This window comes from Myxocyprinus asiaticus, chromosome 39 (genome assembly GCF_019703515.2).
Source record: "Myxocyprinus asiaticus isolate MX2 ecotype Aquarium Trade chromosome 39, UBuf_Myxa_2, whole genome shotgun sequence".
Classification (NCBI taxonomy): Eukaryota; Metazoa; Chordata; class Actinopteri; order Cypriniformes; family Catostomidae; genus Myxocyprinus; species Myxocyprinus asiaticus.
This window is the reverse complement of record NC_059382.1, coordinates 19,103,774-19,119,419: the sequence shown is the minus strand read 5'-3', so window position 1 is coordinate 19,119,419 and position 15,646 is coordinate 19,103,774. Positions and strand designations below refer to the sequence as shown.

The 15,646-nt window shown below is 39.3% G+C and overlaps 1 protein-coding gene across 7 annotated transcripts in view; it reads left to right on the top strand.

Moving 5' to 3' along the window:
* LOC127429782 (E3 ubiquitin-protein ligase CBL-like) overlaps positions 1–10,536 on the top strand; it is a 69,465-nt gene extending 58,929 nt beyond the window's left edge. For 3 of the 7 annotated variants that reach the window (XM_051678970.1, XM_051678975.1, XM_051678974.1), the window contains 8 exons: positions 28–249; positions 599–730; positions 1,209–1,577; positions 3,877–3,968; positions 4,084–4,233; positions 4,445–4,551; positions 4,644–4,865; positions 8,102–10,536. In XM_051678970.1, the coding sequence (XP_051534930.1) occupies positions 28–249; positions 599–730; positions 1,209–1,577; positions 3,877–3,968; positions 4,084–4,233; positions 4,445–4,551; positions 4,644–4,865; positions 8,102–8,373 (1,566 nt within the window). In that variant the 3' untranslated portion in view covers positions 8,374–10,536. The remainder of the gene's footprint in view (positions 1–27; positions 250–598; positions 731–1,208; positions 1,578–3,876; positions 3,969–4,083; positions 4,234–4,444; positions 4,552–4,643; positions 4,866–8,101) is intronic. The other 4 variants (XM_051678972.1, XM_051678971.1, XM_051678976.1 and 1 more) reach the window with 4 other exon arrangements.
* The last annotated feature ends 5,110 nt before the right edge of the window (positions 10,537–15,646 follow it).

Below are 15,646 nucleotides of genomic sequence, written 5' to 3'. Positions count from 1 at the left end.
TCCATATCTTTTCTGTCTCTATTTTAGGAGTCAGAAGGCCAGGGCTGCCCCTTCTGTCGCTGTGAAATTAAGGGCACAGAGCCCATTGTCGTTGACCCCTTTGACCCCAAGGACCCTAACAGCAGCTCCTATGGTGGCTGCAGGGGCTCATTTGGAGCGGAGGGCACGCCATCGCCCAGCTACGACGATGACGATGATGATCGATTGGAAGAATCTTCTTTCATGATTAGCAAACTGGTCAGTGCTAAGGTGAGATTAACTTTAATTTGCTTGCCGGTCAGCTCTTTTGAGTACCAGTTTAAAAAGTTGTTGAAAGTTTCTTTCACCTCTACATTAGAGAGGACACCAAACCAAACAGTGTCAGACTGTTTTCAAACAACCAGCATTGATTCAGGTCTCACTTTCCTCTATAAATGTTATTGCTTAATGTTTTCAAGCCTCCTGTTTTGAAGTTTAATATAGTAATGTTTTGAATTTCCACAAATTCCAACCCAATATTTACTACTTCATATAGCTTTTAGCTTAGAAATATCAGTATTTCCCAGATCATAGTAGATACTCTGAAATGTGGTGAGTATCTAGGTTTGGTTTGTTTCAGGTGGAGAGGCCGCCTTCACCACTGTCAATCTCCCCTCAGCCCATCGTTCCCCCAGTACCTCCCCGCCAAGATCTGCTTCCTCTTAGACCCACCAACCCTCCCGGAGCCTCTAGTCCAGGGGCCACATCCAAGGTAAATGCACTATTTGCCTAGTGCACATATTTTTTTGCCCTCAGTACCTCAGTTTGGACTGATTTGGGGTGTGTATTTAAAGCGTCTTCATTTTTAAGCAATTTAGAAACAAATTTAAGAGTGAAAAAATTAGTTTATCAAAACATTTAAATTCTTTCATCATTTACTGGCTCTCATGTCATTCCAAACGCACATGGAGCACAAAAGATGTTAGAAAGAATGTTAGGAACTGAAAGCCTCAGTTACCATTCACTTTCATTTTATGAAAGGCTTTCAGTTTCTAACATTCTGCCTAACATCTCATTTTGTGTTCCAAGCAAGAAAGAAAGTCATATGGGTCTGGAACCCATGAGTAAATGATAACAATTATGACACATACCTTTTAGAGTAGCAGAAAGCAGAATGATTTTGACAAGCATTTTGAACTGTTGGGTGTAACTGCAGTGTTCTGATTTGCCTCTCACAATCACATCCCCAGGCCCCCTCACATCACAAGGACAAGCCATTACCCTTGCCCCCAGCTTTAAGAGACCTGCCCCCTCCTCCTCCCCCAGACCGGCCACCCCCAACCGGGTCGGACAGCCGGCTTCCGAGACGCCCTCTCCCCAGTACGCCCGGTGAACCTCCTTGGGACAAATTGCCTCCTGCCCCTCCCAACCGCAACATGTCAGACTGGAACTCGCGGCCGGTACCCAAAGCCCCCTCCCAGCCACCAGCAACCACAGACTCACGCGGAAATCGAGAACTCTCCAACCGACACTCCCTGCCTCTGCAACTACCCTCTGCACTTGATGGCAGAGCAGAAAGTGCAAGAAACAATGGTCCCCCCAGCCTCGACCACCAACTGGTGAGATCACATCTGATAGTATAGAATAGGGATGAGCCAAACTACATATTTTCAAAATCGACTAGTGTGTTGTTCTTGAGGAATTCCTGTGTTATTAGACTGGTTTGGGGTTCACCTGACCCTGATCAAACAGGTTTCTTAGGAGGTGTTTATATAAGGAGTGTTCATACATTGGTAAACAACTTGATAAAGCGCAGTAAAATAGAATTCACTCTTAAAATGCGTTTATAAAAGGTAGACTATTTATTTAACCTGTTGATTTAGTGCGATTTAATTATATGAAAAAAATGCATAATAACGCAATTAATCTTGCCTCCGACTCGTACGTAAATTCTGTTGTAAGGAATACTACAGCTTTTCAAGCAAACCTTGATGTTTTTGCGAATTTGTCACAAGGGGGCAGTCAGCGCTCCAGCTGTACAGGCAACTCTCCTCGTCTAACCAACGACAGCACAGCCTTTCACAGCTGACGCACACTTGCGTTCGACAGCTGGACCAAGCGCAACAGAATGCAGGGCTCTCGAGGTGCATTTTTAAAGTTTTGAACTACATTTAACTTGACAAGCGACCTAAAAATACAGCGCTAATAGCTAGAGATGCTGAAAAGTATTAAGATGCAATGCAACCAAAGCTCCAAAAGTGTCTGTGTGATACAGGAGGACATAGACCAACAATTAAAAATGGTGCAGATGGAATTAGGCCAAAAATAGTGTTATGTTCAATGATATGGAAATAAAACAAACAATTTTGACTTGTCTGCTGCCACAATATATTTATATGGTGTAATCTATTTGAATTATTTGCATTATAATATTTACATATAATATTTATAATTATTTAAATTGTTATATTATATACTAAATTACCTTTATTTGGGGGCGTTTCTCAGTAATATTGAAATGCAATTAATTGTAATTAATTTGATTAATCAGCACATCATGTAATTAATTTGATTTTAAAATTTGAATCAATTGACAGCCCTACAATTAATTGTTGCACCTTCCTAAGAACGCAAAGCTTGTGGCAGGCGTTTAAAAAACAGCACAATCATCTATGCAGTGGCCACAACCATCTGTCTGAATGTGTGTCGGGAGGTTCTTAAAGGAAATGAATTTGAAGATGCAACTTTTCAGAGAGGGTTTTGCTGCTAAATAAAGCTGGCTCCACACTAGCAGACTCAGAACAACTCGAATTGGGTGGGGGTGTCACACTTAATGATTTCGCTAATCTTGCCATTCTATTCAGTGAGCCTGTCACATTTACCGATTAAAAACAGAGGGAAGGTGTCACACGTAACAACTGCCTTTGACTTTGTTCTGTGCCTTTTCAATGCAGCAGTAGTATAAATATGAATTACAACCTGGTTAATCATAATTGTTATTGTATATTTAAACGGTTCCTTACCATGTACATTGAGTTTGGCAGTGATCTCAGACCACTTGTTGAGCGCGTTGCCACAGAGACATAGCGCGTGTGGAGGCTTCACGCCATCCACCGCAGCATCCACGCTCAACTCACCACGTGCCCCACCGAGAACAAACTACATTATAGAGACCACAAGGAGGTTACCCCATGTGACTCTACCCCTTTGGTTGCTTAGGAAGCCTGGCTGGAGTCACTCAGCACACCCTGGGGTTCGAACTAGCGAACTCCATGGGTGGTAGCCAGCGTATTTTACCACTGAGCTACCCAGGCCCCTCTCATCCCACTTGTTTTCTTTTAATGGTCTGTCATGATATGACATATGAGATATGTCATACAAACATATGTGCTTACTCCAAAGTGCAATACATTTCTCCTCCAAATGCACCATCCACAAGCGCTTTCCAGATGCCATGCTTTTTCTGCAGAAAAAAATTGCTTCTGTCCTCCGGCAAAAAAAAAACACTATACATGAACTGCACTCATTGGTCACTGCATTGTTGGCGTATTCCTGCCCAACCCACAGCCAGTGATAATTTCAAGCAAGCCGGATGTGTATTTTCAGTGTTTCAAAAAATAAACTCAGCTGGGAGTCCAGACAGTCAAGTGATTAACACCTCCTGCAGAGAGGTGCTAATGGGCGCTCTGTCTCCCTCTGCCTGGCCAGTGATTATGTTAATGAAGCTAACACCTGAAAATCATTGGAAAAATCAGCTAGTGTAGAGCCAGCTTAAGCGAATATCAAGATGAACTAGTTGCCCTTACTAGTGGACTAGCTGATCATCGTGACCCATCCCTAGAAGAAAACTGAGCACAGATGTCTAATTTGGACATTTTATCTAACCTGCATGTGCTTTGATCCATTTCACACCTGTAGAGTTTTGGATCATCTATTGCTGGGTCAGAGTATGACAGCCCAAAAGTGAAGCCATCTGCCTCAGCTAATGCCATCTATTCCCTGGCCATCAGGTAGGATCCACAGAGCCAACATTAAAACACCCCCTCACTTCCTGCTCCATAAAGCTGTAAGTAAAGTCAGCAGGTACATATATGTGCTTGTTGACACTTCCTCTTGTGCCGACAGGCCTCTCCCAGCAGTGAAGCCGCAGACGGGGGAGGACGCCTGTGAGAACGATGAGGAGTCAGAATACATGACCCCATCCTCTCTGCCAGCCCTCCCTTCTGCTGCAGGGGAAGCAGTACCAAGACCTCCTCCACCTTCTCTTAGTCCCAGGTAAATATACTTCACCCCAACTTATTTACGAGCAAAAAGCCTTCTGGATTGAAGAGAACTACAGCCTGCTAATTTAGCAACCTAATCTGTTAGCTTGACTATGGGCAGACATGCACAAACATTTTAAAATACTGTCACTGGTGTGGTGACACTCACTATTCTCCTTAGTGTGTGAGAACCTAGCTCAGATCTGTTTCACTTTGTGCTCTAGGAACATGCTCAGTGAAATTGAGTCAGAAAGCCCACAGATGTATGAAGCCATGTATAACATCCAAGCCCAGGCCCTCACTGCCTCTGGATCACAGACCAGTGACTCGGGTACGGATGTGATGTACTTTTCAGCTGCAAAATTACAGTCTGCCAATATGTTCTGAATTGTTGAGTGATACTGTATTTGTGTCCTTGTTCAGATTACTCAGAATTGCCTCCTTTGACCTGCTCGAATGGGCCGAGGGATCCAATTGGTGCAGTTGGTGAGGAGGAGAACAGCTATGACTACCCCAAACCTCTACCCATTGCCCGGCGCACACTCTCTGACGTGTACCCCTCTGCCTTCAGCCGCCTCTCCATTGACAGTGAGCTCGGAGCAACAGCAAGTGACACCGAACTGATTCTCTACAACACTCTTTCAGGTGCTTAAACACTGACCACATTATAATCTTCATATACACTACCAGTCAAATGTTTGGAAACATTTGTCTGAATTTATCAAGATCAAAACTGTAAATCGGAAGGCTTATTCTTCATTGGTTGAAATTTGATTTGTAGATAAGCACACTGTAAATTAGGCCTTCTTGTGAATGTCTTTACTAAACTAATGTTTCAATAAAAATAAAAATGTTTAAATAGTTGTTTTGGACAGAGTAGTGAATGAAAAGTAGCCAACAAGCTCTCTCAATATACACGGGGACTCCTTCAACACTGGTGGATACCTCATACGGTTGGTTGAGAGAATGCTTGGAGTGTGCAAAGCTGTAATCTAGGCAAAGTTTGAGAAAACTTTGAAGAAGCTAAAATATTGATAATTAACCTTTATGCGTCACTACATACTTTTATTTATGTTATTTCATAGTTAAGATTACTAGCATTCTTAAATCTGGAAAATAGTAGTAATAAAGAATGAGTAGGTGTGTCCTTTTCACTGGTAATGTATGAGCAGTATCTCTCATTGAGTGCGTTTACATGCACTTACACAGACTACGCTTCTTAAAACATTCTTACACTGACTATCCTTAACAATATGCAGTAATAACTGTGGAAGGTCATGTAAACACCTTAAAACTATTTCTTTTATCAGGAAAGTTATAAATGGTTAAAGCAAAAAACGGTCAGCATATTTAGATTTTTGCCAACTACCCCACCTTTACCAGTGTTCTGGTGGCTTTTTGAAAGTCTGGTAACGTTTTTACTAGGGCTTTCGATTAAACAGATTAATTCAGTATGATTAATTATATAAAAAATAATGCGTTCAAAAAAGTAACAATTATGTCTTCGGATCGTAATAAGGAATATTCCTACCATTGGAGTAATTCAAGCTTGAAGTACCACCTGTTTTCAGCAGGGGGCAGTAAGTGTAGGCAACGCTCAGCTGTACAGAGCACAAAATTCATACCAAGTATGCCAAAAACAGTATGACAATGGAGTAGTATGTCAGAATCTTCAGTATTCATGAAGCATTGCTTGACTATTGCAACAGCACAAGATGAGAAAATGTTATTTCGTTCAAACTAGGGCTGCAACTAACGATTATTTTGATAATCGATTAATCTAACGATTATTAGAACGGTTATTGCAATGATTAATCATTAGCTCTTAACCAATTATTCATCTTGTGCCCCGACTTAAAAGGTTGTATTAATCATCTTTTAAAAATACCTTTAAATGACATTTACTGAATTAAGGGAAAAAAAAACTTTTTTAAGTTTAATTCAGTAAGAATTAACTGCAAAAAATCCTATTGTTATCAAGTGTTTTTGTTTGTTTTCCATTTACAGTTGTCTAAAAATCCTTAAAACAAGATACATTTACTTGAGAAGCAACATATAAGATATTTAGACTTGCTTTAAGAGAATGTATCTTAAATATAAGTGTATTTTGCAGGGCTCCAGACTGCGTCTAAAATGGTCGCAAATGCGATAAATTAATGATTGTGACAATAATTTAACATCTAGTCGCCATTGGCGACAGTTGGGTTGTGTGCGTTCATATGCGTTTTCGACAGATATTGAATTATTGAATTACACTCAGTAATTGAATACATTTTTAGAGCATGCACAACCTGTAAGTCTCACGCCGCTTTTCGCTCGTTCTGTTTCTGACAAGCTCGCTGCACTGCACGCAACCCGGGTCTTTTTCATGAATCACCCAAAAAGGACTGAGGGTTTGAACTCAGGAGCTCAGGTTAGCAGTTTGAATCAGATTCACTTTCTCATCGAATCAGCCGTCAGTGGCCTCCCATCTGGGAGTGCAGACATTTCAAAATAAGAGTCCCATGTGTATTTCGGGCTTCTTTATAATTAAATGTTCCGTATTGTGTACCATTTTTTTCTTCTTCTGGTAATTATTGATTGTGTAGCACAATAAACTGTATCTGGAATTTCTTTCAATTTGCACTCTTGTTGTCTGTGTCTGGGCCATCCGGTATCCGTAAAGAAAGGCTAAGGCAATATTGTAATTTTTTTTAAATTATATATATATATATATATATATATATATATATATATATATATATATATATATATATATATATGCATTATATATAACTGCATTTAAGATGTAATGCCAGGGTGTTTCCTTTTATGACGCTCGACACGTAAGATTTGCTCCAGCTCCACTTGTTCCACAACGATAGTGCTTCTGTATTTACTTATTTTGTATTTTTGCATTATAATTTCCTCATACTTTCTACGATCTACATCACCTGAAGCTGTGAAAGTTTGGAGTGTGTCTGGACTGTGAGCTGTGTAATTTTTCCTCTCCTCAGTCAGGCGCAAGCTGCAGTGCTGCTCTCAAGCATCATCATTAGAGATTAATGTGATCTCATGTTACGTTAAATGAGATCAAATGACTATTCGACAATGAAAATTTTTGTTGAACATTTTTTATTGCCAACGTTGTCGATAACGTCGGCTAATCATTTCAGCCCTAGTTCAAACACAGCTGGACGGAGCGCAATTCCGAATGCAGGGATCTCGAGATGTGTTTTTAACTGTTTAACTTGACACAGCGATCTAAAAACGCTGTGTTTATGTCACGACGCAACCGAAGTGAGACACTCCGGAAGCGTCCCTCTGATGCATCTGTACATTGACGCATCCCTAGATAAGCCCTTGTAATAAATATCTTGGGAGAGATTGAGGAATTCAATTTGCAAATGGACTGCTGTAATAATATGGAAATAAACAATTAATTGCCTTCTAAAGACACTTTTTTTTTTTTTTAAATGTATAATAATTTAATATTTATATATTGAATTATTCTTATTTGAGGGGCTTTCGCAGGAAATATTGATATGCAATTTAAGTGCAATTTAATTCAATTTATCGGCATATCGTAATTAATTTGATGAAAAATGTTAATCGATTGACAGCCCTAGTTTTGAAACCAAAACTGGAGAAAAACAGATCATTTCAAATCTCATGTAATTGGGTTTCTTGCGTGGTCTGGTTTTTAGAATGAGCTGATTTTGAATAGTCATCAGTGTGCGCCCACTGTGCAAACATATTAATTTCTTTTTTACTGCTCTAGGGCAGCCTGTATTTATTTATCATAATTTAACCCCATGAGAGTGTCATAGACCCTTAATTTAGGAACTTACACTCTTAAACAAAGATGTGCACACAACTTTCATTCTAAATTGTGTTTTCAGCAGTCACGGACCCCTCCGAAGCCCCTGAGCGGCCTCCGAAGCCTCTTCCCCGCCGCATCAACTCAGAACGCAGGCCCAGCCCTGTTCCCCCCGGAGCGACTCCAGGGCCCAGCCAGCAGATCACCAGCGAGATCGAGCACCTCTTGAGCCAGGGCTACTCCCACCAGGACATCCAAAAAGCCCTTATGATTGCACAGAACAATATCGAAATGGCCAAGAACATTCTGAGGGAGTTTGTGTCCATTCCCTCTACTGCACATATCTTAACATAGCAAACTTTTTCCGAGCACCTGTCGCGGCCCAGCCATGCTTGCATTTGTCTCAGACTCCAGAAGAGAGGGAACTACTAGCTCCAGTGACAGCGAGAGCTCCTTTCTTCGTAATACTTCTCGGAATCTCTGTCCTCCTTTGTGTGTTGAAGAACGCCGCTCCGTTGCAAGCGGCTCTTCTGCCTGAAGCATAACCAGTCTTGGTATGTCTTAAGGCGTCGCATGTCCCCCGAGGCTTTCTGTGAAATTTAAGGACAAAACAAAAAAAGACAAAAACATGTATGTGTTTATGTAATGATTTAATATATAAATCAGAATAATGAGTTAATATATACACATGTATGTCGGAGAGGGTTAGGGTTAGCTGCAGAGATATGTGAAGTATTAGGCCTCAGAGTTTAGATGGCTAAAGGGAGTTCAGTTAAATACAGCGGACTGCAGCTGAGCATTTTCTAGTGTGAAAAAATGGCCTTTCACTTGTGTTGCTTCGGTACATTTCTGAGTGTGTGTGACTTTCATTGTTTTCGTCTGTCAAGTAAAATGGCGTACGTGTCGGCCCCCGCAACGCAGTCACCTGTTTTAGAGAATTCCCCAGATGAGGTGCTGTTTTGGGATACCACTCACCCTAAAGCAACATGTTCTCCGCTATGACCATGACCTCCAGGGTACTGTGGGGACAGGACTGTGGGATTTCAGTGCGTGGTGGTGGCTGGCATCGGAAATGGGCTCTCCTTTAGCCTCGTTATGTCTGTAGCATTACTGTAACTGTACTGTACCATAAATTTCACTCCCAAAATTGAGCAGATGAACTGAATTATTTAAAGCAATAGTTCACCCAAAATTATGTCATCATTTACTCACCCTCATGTCATTCCAAACCCATATGACTTTCTTCCTTGGAACACAATAGGAGATTTTAGGAATGACAGGCTCAGTCATTATTCACTTTCATTTTAAGGAATGGTTTCTGAGACTAACATACTTGAATGAGGGTGAGTAAATGATGACAGAATTTTCATTTTTGGCTGAACTATCCCTTTAAGGACAGCCAGTCTAATTCCCAGTTGGTGGAACATGCTGATGAAGGGTACACACCTCTGTTGAGACTAATCTGATTTTAAAACTCACTTTACTCCCCCTGTCTGAAGCAGGATGGCAGGGGACATGCTAATTGTTTGCTCTAATCTGAATGTGTCATTAATACGGTTGTCTCTGACAGACTTTTGTGAAGTTGTGTGTTTACTAAAGATTGTGTTATCTAATAGAGTAAGAGTAGCGTAAAGAGGTTGGACAGGAAGGTGATACTGCTCATAAGTATTTGCTTATAAAGGTCCAAGGCCTGGCCAAGTTTCTGTATTCGGTGAGGACTGAAATCACTCATGGAGAGGTTCTGACTCGTGTATGAATCTGTTCATCTTCGAAACCATGCCATTTGATCACCTTAATATATTGTTGTTGTTATTAATGTTATTATTATTATTTTTTGATTTATTGTTATTAATACAGAAGTGCTTTACTGCTGCTATCATTGTTAGTGCTAAACAATTAAGCCTTAAATGTACATTTGTGAATACTGTGTATAACCCATTTTAAAGTGACAGTATCTGTTCTGTGTAATTTGGTAATGTAGCATACTTGAAAATTAGCATCTTGCGCAGGTGTGAGACCAGTTTGACTGAGCTTTTTTTTGTTTTTCAGTCTGTTTGCATGTGTATGTGTGTGTACGTTTGGCTGTAAAAGCCCAGACATGGGAAGTCTGCTCTCATCCAGGTACTCTTTATGTTGCATATTGCTTGAAAACATACGTTTATCGATGTGAACTGAGGTAAAATGCATCATGGGGCTCATCGCAGAAGGTCTTATATTTATTTTCTTTCCTTGTCCTACAAGACTTTGTGTTAGAAGGATAGTTCACCCAAAATGTAAATTTACTCAACCACATGTTGTTCCAAACCCATGACTTTTCTTTTTTTTTCTCCTTGGTTAAAAAAAAAAGAGAGAGAGAGAGATCAGTTGATATTAGGAAGAAGGTTAGCCTCAGTCACCAGGCATTTCCATTGCATCTTTTTTTTTCATACAAAAAAGTCAATGGTGACTGAGTCAAACATTCTGCCTAAAATTTCTTTTTGTGTTCCAAAGAAGAAAGATAGTCATACGGGTTTGGAACAACAAGAGGATGAGTAAATCATGACAGAATGTTCCTTTTTGGGTGATCAGTCCCTTTATCCCTGTCACGTATTGGGTCAACTTTTCAGCAGCAGCCCTGTTTAAGCCATGATCGCAGTGCCCATAGTTCGCCTGCTGTTAGGGAGAAGGGAGAAGTTCCTATTTTTGGTCCCTCCCAGTCTCCTCTTGTACTCAGGAATACCGTACATTTAAACAGAATCTACATTAGTGACTTCGTACTAGTGAGTGGTAATTGATCTTTTAACCAGTGCAAGACTTGCTCATAAACAGGGTGAAACCAATGCTAGACTAATTTTACAGTCACTCGGCTTCATCGATGAGGCATTTTTCCACCATCGGGCCAAAAAGATTCCTGTGCGGAACCATGCTGTTCCGTACCGATCTGGGCTCGTTGGCATGGTGACGGTTTAATTTTCCACTGTGGTTCTGCAAAATCAGGATTAAAATGGACTGACTGGAGAAGTGATCAATCGTGAGTCGCCACATCAGTAAGCCGTTCCATCAGCACAGTTCTCTGTTGGGGCAATTCCATATTTTTGTTTGAAAAAGCATGAATTTCTGTAGTTTTATACCGAACATCCCCACTAGAGTGGAGTTTTCCTCCACCAAAAACGGTGCATACTTTGGAAAACTGTCTTATGAAACTGAAAACAGATTAGTGTTGATGTGGCCTCAGTTAAAGGATTATTCCGGGTTCAATACAAGTTAAGCTCAATTGACAGCATTTGTGGCATAATGTTGATTACCACAAAAATGTATTTAGACTGGCCCCTCTTTTTCTTAAAAAAAATAAATAAAAAAAATAGATAAAAATAAGAGGTTACAGTGAGGCACTTACAATGGAAGTGAGTGGGGGCCAATTTTTGAATGTTAAAATACTCACTTTTTCAAAAGTATGGCCACAAGATACAAAGGATATGTGTGTAAATGTGATTTTAGTGTGGTAAAGTTGCTCACTAACCTTTTGTGTGTAGTTATAGCCAATTTTACTACCTCGTTGCCATGAAGATGTAATGTCAACAAACTCAAAAATGACTGTAAATATTACAATTTAAACAACTTTACAGCGCAAATAATACATGAGTTTTAACAGAAGAATTAATGTTAGTGCATTTATAAAATTATATGCTTGACATTTCTTCCTTTAAACTCTAGAAAATTGGCCCCATTTACTTCCATTGTAAGTGCCTCACTGTAACCTCGATTTTTGCATTTTTCAAGAAAAGCAGAAACGAGTCTAAATTAATTTTTGTGATAATTAATATTATACACCAAATGCTGTTAATTGAGCTTGACTTACATTGAACGCGGAATATTCCTTTAACCGTGCTGACAAATCCATGCGGGAAAGGGTTTGAAATTGTACAGAACCGTGCTGAAGTGGAAATGCTATACAATATTTAATAGTTGTTTGCCGTGCACAGAACCATTTGTCCCGATGGTGGAAAAGTGCTTTATTTGCTCAACAAATACTTGAGCATCCCGTAATATTTGCAGTTAGTGTTTATTGCGATTAAGTTAGTTTTTTTAAATCCCCACAGGGGTTTCAGGACTTGAGAACTCATGATTGGCATTGCTCTTGCTGACATCAAAACTGCCCAAAATAATTTTAGACCCTTTAGTAGACCCAAGAGTGTTGCACTGAGATTACAGGTACTTCCACATTTCTATCTTGTAGGTACATACATAACCTTGAGATCTTACGGTCAGACAGTTTCCCAGCAGAGGGGTAGTTTTGGGGGCTGTTACTGCTAGTGTGGTTTGTTTTGTTGTTTCTGTTTCAGTATGCCTTGAACCAAATGAGTGGTTTAATAACTTTTTTTTTACTGCACCATATGAAGTTTTCGTGAGATTAGAAGTTGCGTTTGAACTGTTTTCAGACCGTAATTTTTTTTAATCATTTCATTTTTAATTACTGTACTACTATTTTGTGATATTAATGCAAGTTTGTGTTTGTTTGTGTTTAAAAGTGTACAATATTTCACACAGTATACCAATTTGTGCTATGATACTGTCACTTTAAAATCAAGTGTGTACAGTTATACATAGAATACGTGGAAATGGCAATGTTTTATTTCATTTTGCATTCCTGTACATGTCAGAATTTATTTTTGTTTACTGATGCGAATATTACTGTGAGCAGTGCCATATGTTAAGATATGTCCATACTTTTGTTGTACTACCCAGAAAAAAGGCCTTGCTAGTGTAAAGAGTGAATGATATCCGGGTGCAAGATCCCTCACAACTTTTGGAAAATTTCCATGGTCGCTTAAAGGGATAGTTCACTCAAAAATGAAAATTATCATCATTTACTCACCCTCATGCCATCCCAGATGTGTACGACTTTCTTCTGCAGAACACAAATTAAGATTTTTAGAAGAATATCTCAGCTCTGTAGGTCCATACAATGAAAGGATCCAAAACTTTGAAGCTCAAAAAAGCACAAAGGCTATAAAGCTACAGCTAAAACAGACCTCCTAAATGCTCTTCTATCCAAAGATTTCTTTGTCTTTTTATGCAATGTTTTTTGTGAATATCACTTCCTACTAGGCAGAGAGGAGAATTTATAGGGAAAAATGACTTAAATATTGGTCTGTTTCTCACCAACAGCCATCATATTGCTTCTGAATATATGGATTTAACTGCTGGAGTTGTATTAGTAACTTTTATGCTGCCTTTATGTGCTTTTTGGGCTTTCAAAGTTTTGGTCAACATTCAATTGTATTGTATGGACCTACAGAGCTCAAATATTCTTCTAAAATCTTTCTTTGTGTTCTGCAGAAGAAAAAGTCGTACACATCTGAGATGGCATAAGGGTGAGTAAATGATGAGAGAATTTTCATTTTTGCGTGACCGGTCCCTTTAACGCTTCTTTGGTTTGGTCAGTGGCATCATAATGAATATGTCCATTACTGGAATGTCTCAAATCAGACCACAAGAGGGAGCTCTCTCCTCATTTTGCCATAACTTACCGGAGTATTTCAGGAACTCTTTCTTTTGTGCTAATTCTCATATCACTTTGGAAGTATGCACAGCGCTATACTGTTAATTAAATGAATAGAACAAACACATTGTCTAAAATGGTCATTTGGCACCGTTAGTGCCGTGTCACTTTCTGTCTTCTATACACAGTGAGGAAGAACATTTTGCTGGTCACTTACCTTGTACTAGAGGTGCGAACATGGGCTGCTAAAGATTTAATGAAGAGATACAAATACCAATTACTGAAATCAAAGTATGATTGGTTGTCAAATATCGAGCCCTCCGCCGAATTGAAGGTTTTGATTGGTTCTCCCTCTTCTCCTTGCTCGCGCTTCTACGTTTTAGTGACCCATGTGCGTTTGAGAGAATGTTTTATTTACAAATATTAATTTTCTATTAATTTATAAACAATTTACTTATTTTACAAAGAAATCCATGTTTAATCAAAAACTAGTTTTAAAAGGGTCGGGTCAAATACTAGTTCGCAGCCTATTAATGCCTTGACCTGTAATTGTTATTTTGTAATTTATTGATAAATATTCTAGTATTTATAAAGCCATAATTAGTGCAAGACTACGGAAGCCCATTTTGTCCATGGTTTATCACTTTTCTTCTGTCTTGATATCTTGTGATCATGACTTAATTTTCTAATGATCTCAACATAAAAGTTGTTTTCTGGTGATCACTAAGTGTAAATCACTGCAGAACCATTCCAGAGACCAGAGGCGCCTCTAGGATTTTTTGTTAATGGGGTTGCCAGAGGGGAACAGTAAAAATGATAGGGTGGCACGCCAAAAAGTGTGTGTGTGAGTGAGTGATTAATTAGGCCTAATTAACAAGTTCAGATAGGACAGTGGTATTCAATTAACACTGTGAGAGGTCCAAATTCTATATTTTCTTGCCAGTAAAGTCTGAAGTCATAACTTAGTCAAATTAACTTAGCAGTCAAGATGTTTACAGTTCAACAATTGTTTTTTCAATCATTTGAAAGAGCAGCTTTCAGAGAATAAGTGTCTTAGAAAACCAGCAAGCAAGCCAAAGGTGAATGGTCTGTGACAAGGACCCAGCAAACACAGAACATTCCCCTAACGCTAACATATGGTTCCCGTTTGGTAAATTTTTGGGAACCAATTCCTAACATTCTAGGAACGTTCTCTTTCGTTATATTTTTAAAACCATAAACTAACGTTCCCAGAACATTGCAAGGAAGTTTTTCTGTGGCAACCTTAAAAGCACTTATGCAGAACATGCTCTAATGGTTATTTTAACCCCCCAATAATCAAAACAAGCAAGAACAACCCCCTCATTATTTATACCATGATCAATGGAAACACGTAAATGCTTCACGCTGCAATCCCCCAATGTTCATGCCAAATCTACGCCCTTGCTTAATATATTATCTTCATATCGAATTACCTTAGTCGCTGTATGATACCATACAGTTGTGCTCAAAAGTTTGCATACCCTGGCAGAAATTGTGAAATTTTGGCATTGATTTTGAAATTATGACTGATCATGCAAAATAACTGTCTTTTATTTAAAGATAGTGATCATATGAAGCCATTTATTATCACGTAGTTGTTTGGCTCCTTTTTAAATCATAATGATAACAGAAATCACCCAAATGGCCCTGATCAAAAGTTTACATACCCTTGAATGTTTGGCCTTGTTACAGACACACAAGTTGACACACACAGGTTTAAATGGCAATTAAAAGTTAATTTCCCACACCTGTGGCTTTTAAAATTGCAATTAGTGTCTGTGTATAAATAGTCAATGAGTTTGTTAGCTCTCACGTGGATGCACTGAGCAGGCTAGATACTGAGCCATGGGGAGCAGAAAAGAACTGTCAGAAGACCTGCGTAACAAGGTAATGGAACTTTATAAAGATGGAAAAGGATATAAAAATATATCCAAAGCCTTCAAAATGCCAGTCAGTACTGTTCAATCACTTATTAAGAAGTGGAAAATTCAGGGATCTCTTGATACCAAGCCAAGGTCAGGTAGACCAAGAAAGATTTCAGCCACAACTGCCAGAAATTGTTCGGGATACAAAGAAAAACCCACAGGTAACCTATGGTTGTTTCAAGGCGTACAATACTTGTTG